Here is a 7,004-nt window from a genome sequence, read left to right on the forward strand (position 1 = left end):
AGATTACATTATAGTTTATTTTGTTGATTATACATTTTTATCATCAATTTGAATCTGCAAAGTCAATAGTAACTATAGATACGAAATTAATTAAGTGAAATAAAAAGTACAATATTTCTCTCTGAAAGGTAGTGGAGTAAAAGTATTAGGTAGCATAAAAATAGAAATACTCACGTAAAGAACAGTAAAAGTACCTCAGAATTGTATTTAAGTGGAGTACTTGAGTAAATGTACTTAGTTACTTTCCACCAGTGTTATTAATGCTGTTACATAGGCTATGTACAAGTAAAAAATATGATCTTTTTCAGTCCACTAAAACGTGGGTGTTGCATATGAAATAAACACAATGAAAACGTGTGCAGCCTCAATAATGTCAAGTCTTTATTGATATATATGGTGTCTTACAGCAATACATAGTAATAACAGTAAAGAGAATAGCATGTCAACTACATTCAATCCCCATGCTTTAGTAGTCATGGTAGCTCTAATAAACACTAATAAAGAGATAATAATGATTAAACACTCCACTGAACAGAATCATACATGTCACACACATGGCCAGAAACAAAGCTGCTGGTGTTTTAAGGCATTTCACATCCTACAGTTATTTCTTCTATGGCTAAATCTTGATTTAGTTGATGTTGATTTTTGTATTGATGATGCCCTGTGTTTTCAGCTTGATGTTTTTTTCCCCCATGAAGTGGTGTTGCATGTGCACTTAGAAAAGTTTGGCAGTGCAGTAGTTGCAGGCTAGTAGTGACACCATTGAAAACTCCTTTGGTTTTACAGTGTAAAGATAAAGGCTTGACATTTGCAACCATGAACCATTCATCCTTTGTTATAGCTGTGTACTATAAAATGCTGCTTACATTTTTAAGTTCTTGTACATCTGAGATTTTTCTACTGCTTTACATTGGGTTTCTGTTATCCATGAAACAAAATGCCCAATTTTCAGATTTGCCACCCGCTAAATTATTCCAGTTATGATAGGCCACTGTGTTGAGATACAGACACACTCATTACAGTACTAAGATACTTATCACAAGCCTCAAGTAAAACAGCAGGAACCCAATCCAGAACAGTCTTCCATACAATCAGTCGTTTTTCTGTTTTAATTGTAAGTGCAGTTTGTCAGGGCGTGGGTCGCCATGACCAGCAGCAGGAGAATAAGCTTTGTTAAAGTCGGCAGTGCGCAAGCAGAAAAGAACAAGCTACACGTCTCTCATACTGAGGGGTTTTAAGTGGTGAGGTTTTACTACAACAGACATTTTCTCCAGCCATGGCCACAGTTGTAAAGAGAGAGAGGTCAAGCTGTTTCAAACACGTTGCGGTCTGGCGGCTTCTGACTTGGCGTATTTTGAGCGATGATGCATGGTTTTCTTGGTTTTTCTGGCTGAGTGATGTGGTATGGATCCTGGGGTTTAAATGTGCTTAAAGCATCATCGATGGGAAATGGTGTTGAATATGCACACAATTCATAACACCCTGGTAGATCATGGAGAATCTTGTACTTTTGTGCTAAAGCGAAATCTGCAATTCAGTCTCTAATATAACTGACGGTTTCAAGATAAAAATCACTACCTCCTTCTTATTATATTAGCTGCATTAGGCTTCCTTTACAGCATCTTTGCTTAACCATTTTTCCCTGTATCCTTCGTAGCAAATTGTGCACATTTTTTTCCAAATTTGATAGTTTTTACCTTCCAAGATAAGTGCCTTAACGAGGATTTTTACATTTTCATAGCACGTCTATTTCAGTTATTAATGAGTTGTGTGCATGATGATGCTCAGTAGCTGTAAATGGTTGAAAGGAAAGCATGAGCCGGCCTCATAACTCCAAACAATGAAATTGTGTCCAATGAGCAATGGGCCAATGGATTCCATGCAAGCATGACATCTACATACACCATGCAAAAATGATTCTCTATTAATACATTTGTTTTCTTGTTTTGCTTCAAATCTCATTTAAATAGCTACGGGAATCCAATTTTGAGAATGAAACTCTTGAGTTGGAAGAGAATGACTCTTCCATACTGTTGTCATGCAGAGCTGACTAAACCACAGTCAAGTCACTGATGCACCAACTGGGATCAAACAAAGTGTGCAAGAGCGCATTTTGCTTATGAACTCCATTTTTAGTAAAGAGACTCAAAATAATGGCTCAGCAATACACTATCAAATATTGTTTATTTTGGCTGGTTTCCGCTAACTAACTAACTAAACTGTCATAAGAATTCTTTTTTGTATTGTATGTATGTAAGTGGATGCACACACATGCTTCCATAGGAATGTGTTGAGAGGATCTCACAGCTTGTGGTATTAGTGAATAACCAGTTTAGAGTTAACATCTACCGTGTTTCAGTATCACATATTGTGTTGTATTATGTAACATCAGCCCAAAGTGTGAAAGACTGAATATTATATTTTGAAAGACCATACTTCTGTATGAGATGCTACCTACAGTATGTGCTTATCATTGTTTGATGTTGAGTGTGAGAAGGAGAGAAGAGAGTACTGTGGTTTTGTATCGAGTGATGGTTACAGTAGAGTTATAATGGATTTCCTTTGAATAACACATGTGAGGGACAAAGGGGACAGGGAAGGATAAACCCACATAAAAACAAACATCTAGCTCCCACACTCAACACACTTGTGGACATCCAATGCACAATAGTGCAGAAAGAAACCATGATGATTTTACTATGATTATAATAAGGTGGTTTCGCTATAATTTTAGATCCCCACAAGTGCTTAAGTGGCCCAGGGTTTGTTTTAGCATGGGGAATCAAGAGAGAGGTATAGGTTTGCACGGTAAAAGGGAAACTTGAGGGGTCAAGAACTAGCTTAGTTTTTCTGATTGGTGGGAGTATCGCTGGGGTCTTGCTGCTTCTCCATCTTCTTGGTGGTGACCACTGTCTCCTCATAAATTTCACGCTGGTTCACCTTGCCTGCAGACTTGCTCTGCTGCTGCTGGTCCTCGTCCTCCCTCTTGGAGCCCTTGCTGGAGCTGGTGTAACTACGGCTCTGGTAGTTGTAGCCTTGCCCAACACTTGAGCTCATGGAGGAGCCGGGATAGCTGATCCCTGTCCCGATGCGGGTCTCCTCCCCTTCCAGTAGTTTCCTGTAAAGAGGGCGATGGAAGGAAGGGTTTAGAAAGAATAGAGATAATATAACACACACACACACACACACACACACACACACACACACACACACTAAATGTCTGTACCTTAGAGAGAAGAACCTACCTGTAAGCTGCAATTTCAATATCCAGTGCCATCTTGACGTTCAGCAGATCCTGGTACTCCCTCAGGTGACGAGCCATCTCGCTCTTAGTGCCCCTCAGCTCATTCTCCAGCTCTACCATGTTGTCCTAAGAAAAATTAAACAATACAAGAAATATAGAACAGGGTTCAAGATTTCCAAAAAAAAGAAGAAGAAAAGAAATATGCAGTGCCGAGACAAAGACCTATGTCAATTTCATTCCTATTGTTAACCTTAATATTGTGTTGCTCGGAATTCGAGTCATTCATGAGCAAAATGGGTTGAAATGTTTCTCCTGAAAACATACTCTCAGTTGGGATGGCTGAATCCAAAACAACACTGAAATGACTCCTTTAGAGCACACACACTCAGTGGGCGTTGTCAGATGCAGCTGCTGAGCGTCTGTCCCAGGGGAATGAGTTTCAGCACCATGGACAGAGCTCATCTGCTCCTGGTATTATTATTATTGCTCTGACATTCACTTCTTAAGAGGAAAAAAACGCTATACAGTGTCTTCATTTTAATGTAAATGAACTTTTATGAGAATGAAAAATAAAATGGCTGATTTTTAACCCTTTTTGATAAGCGGTTAACAAGTCATAACAAAGGTGGTTACCTGGTAGTTTCCAATCTCCACATTGTGCCTCTCCTCCATCTCCCTGAGTTGCTTTTCCATAGACTCGTTGGTTCCCCTCAGACTCTCTATCTCGATGGTCTTGGACTGCAGCTGCCTCCTGAACTCGTTCAGTTCCTCCCTGCTGGCGCGAATGGCCTCGTTACTCCGGGTTGCCTGCTCGGACAAGTCGGCGAACTTGGTCTTATACCACTCCTCGGCTGACTGCATGTTCTTGGACGCCATGGACTCGTACTGGCCGCGAATCTCTTTGAGAGCGGAGGTGAGGTCCGGCTTGGACACCTCCATCTCCACAGACACCTGGGCAGCTTGGATCATGTCCGTCAGCTCGACCACCTCCTCTTCGTGCACTTTCCTGAGGAAGTTGATCTCGTCCAGCAGAGATTCCACCTTCTTCTCCAGGTCCAGGCGCACCATGGTGGCATCATCCACATCTTTCCTAAAAGCCTTGAGGGTGGCCTCCGCGTCCTCCCGGGCGCGGTACTCCTCTTCGTATTTCCCCCTGAGCTTCTGCAGGTCGTCTTCAATACAGTCCCTCTCGATGATGAGCTGGGACTTCTCTCCGTTCAGCTCTTCGAGCTGGGAGCGCAGTTCGCGGATCTCTTGTTGGTAAAGCTCGGCCAGGCGGGACGGCTCGGTCTGCCGTTGGCGCAGAGCAGTCAACTCCGTCTCCAGCACTTTGTTGTGCTGCTCCAAGTTGCGCACTTTGTCGATGAACATTGCAAAGCGGTCATTGAGACCCTGCATTTGTTCCTTCTCATTGGTGCGGACGATTTTGAACTCATTGTTGAGGACGTTGCTCTGTGTCAGGTCGAAGGTCTCCAGTGGCATGGAGCGGCCGGACTTTCTGTTGTACGAGCCCAGAGATGCAACGTTGCTCCGGGTTGCGGAGGAACGGTAACCTCCCCGGGACACGTTCACTGTCCGCGACGGAGAGGACGCATAACGGGGAGAATCCCCGAAAATCTTCCGGTAGGAGGAGGAGGAAAAGACTTCAGATCCGTAACTCATCTTGGCTTGAATGGAGACAGAGCAGAGCAGTGGGCGCGTCCCCTTTATATAGGGGGACCCACCCAATCACTCGTTAATGCCCGGTGGTAATATCCGGACTCAATCGTTCCCCAGTTGGCTAAATATGCGAATCGATGCTGAATATTGTGCTGAATTTCCTTATAATTATAATTAGTCTACAATTATCCCGACATTGGTCCAGATGTGCGCAGTGTGTGGAGCAGATGGAACTGTCCTTTTTGACGCAGTGGTGCATCAGCTTTTGTTGCGCATTTAGCCTATACACTTAATAGAGAAACAAGCATATCGAAATATTCTTCCAGAAGCAAATCTTTAGCTTTTGGTATCTCAGTGTTTTGAGAAAAAAAATATTGAAAACCGAGATACCTGTAAAAGTTCTTAAACAACCCTTACCCACTCTAAATCCAAATTCACGTCAGTTCTGCAAGTGATTTTGAGACAGAACAATGACGGTGCACTTTACTTAAAAACTGTATTCTTATCTTAACTAGTAGCTGACAACTAGGCATGGAAAGGTATTTATAGAGCACCGTCATATACACAGAGGTCATTCAATACAAGTTGTCAAAAACAAAAAATATACAATAAGATACATGAAAGGACAGACACATTTTATAAAGGTTCAACAAAGTTTAAAACGTAAATTAATAACGTAATTAAAAGTAGGCTACCATAAAAGAAAACTAATTAAAAGTTCTGGAAAAGAGAACAGTCTAACTTAGTTTAAAAATTGGTAACAGTTGGCGCTTGTCTTAGATCTGATGAAAGCTGATTCCAGCAGTGGGCAACAAAATGGCTAAAAGCCATTTAAACACACTTGGATTGAACTCTGGGCACCACTAACTGAGCAGTCCTATATATTACTGTTGTCTAAAACATTGCAGTGACACTGTCCACAAAACTCAATTCTGCACAAATCAATAGGGTTTTAAAGGTTTAAAATGAAAGAACATGCACGTTTGAATGAGGCCAAAATAATAAATGTATAATAAATGTGCTGAACTTTGTGAGCGGCAGAACATAAAAGAGGTGAGTTTCACTTGAAACTTTCAGATATGTTGAACTGCTGACCGACATCAACAGGAATAGCTATTAAATGAGGACTTATCATTTGAAGATTAAGTTGTTCATTCAGGTATAAGCAACAACTTGCATCTAATGCTGTTGTTGGCCTTGAGGTGGCTCTTTAAGAGTTTAGAGTTAACTCGCCATAAGAGAAAGTTTAAGATCTTTATTCATATTTAAAGTTTATCTTTAAAGACAAAGTACAGTTGGGATAATAATTGTTTTGTGTGGTGTATATTTAGTTTTGTTGGACTCCATTGAAAACAGCATCCCTACTGACAGGCCTTTGCTGCCCTCTGTTGTCAAATTGCAGCACACTGCAAGCAAACATGAATGTAGGACCACTTGGTACAAAGCTATGTAAGTACATAAACTATAATAGTGAATGCACCCTAACTGGCTACAGGATGGTCTTGTGAATTGATGATAGATGAACTGGTGAACTGACAGATAGTTGATAGCGATTTTCCCAAAAATGAAGCATGGGGGCAAAGAGCCAATAGTCAGGTTCAGACAGGTCAACCCTGATTGGTGCCATTTTCAGGCTGACATGATGATACCATTCTCCCAAGAGACACACATTTGATGCAGAATATTCAGACATGAGCCACTGAGATGCCCCATAAGTGCCCTGGAGATCTTTTCTGCCTTTCTCTTAAAATCTATGCTGATATCAAACAATGTTGCAAAGAAACAATAAGAACGTTGCCCTGCAAGCCAAAGTAAATCAGCTTGTGGCAGGGGAGGCACGTAGTTATAATGACAAAGTCAATAGAAGACCTTTTATTCCCCAGGTTATCTGCAAAAATGCAATTTTAACTTTGCGCTGTGGAAGTAAACATTTTTGCAGCCAAGTAGCTTTGCCTCATGCACGCAGACAGAATGTATCTGAAATGAAACTTTCAGGGTGTTTGAGGTTGTTCGTATCAATAGGGTAAACCCTTTTTTAGTCCTCTTAATTTTAGAACAGTGTGGCAAGACAATGACAATATACTATTGGTGTGAACAC

The 7,004-nt window shown here is 41.2% G+C and overlaps 1 protein-coding gene across 1 annotated transcript; it reads right to left on the reverse strand.

Moving 5' to 3' along the window:
- Positions 1–357: 357 nt before the first annotated feature.
- Positions 358–4,944, reverse strand: inab (internexin neuronal intermediate filament protein, alpha b). The gene is made up of 3 exons (XM_039785719.1): positions 3,881–4,944; positions 3,249–3,373; positions 358–3,121 (listed from the first exon to the last, which is right to left on the reverse strand). The coding sequence occupies exons 1-3, from the start codon at positions 4,907–4,909 to the stop codon at positions 2,845–2,847; spliced, it is 1,431 nt and encodes a 476-aa protein (XP_039641653.1). The 5' UTR covers positions 4,910–4,944; the 3' UTR covers positions 358–2,844.
- Between the last annotated feature and the right edge of the window lie 2,060 nt (positions 4,945–7,004).

This window comes from Perca fluviatilis, chromosome 1 (assembly GCF_010015445.1).
Source record: "Perca fluviatilis chromosome 1, GENO_Pfluv_1.0, whole genome shotgun sequence".
Taxonomy (NCBI): domain Eukaryota; kingdom Metazoa; phylum Chordata; class Actinopteri; order Perciformes; family Percidae; genus Perca; species Perca fluviatilis.

Coding starts and splice junctions, on each gene's coding strand:
- inab (XM_039785719.1), bottom strand. CDS start 4,909: ATGAGTTACGGATCTGAAGTCTTTTCCTCCTCCTCCTACCGGAAGATT. Junction 3,374..3,880: donor TGGAGATTGGAAACTACCAG/GTAACCACCTTT, acceptor AATTTTTCTTAG/GACAACATGGTAGAGCTGGA. Junction 3,122..3,248: donor ATTGAAATTGCAGCTTACAG/GTAGGTTCTTCT, acceptor CCCTCTTTACAG/GAAACTACTGGAAGGGGAGG.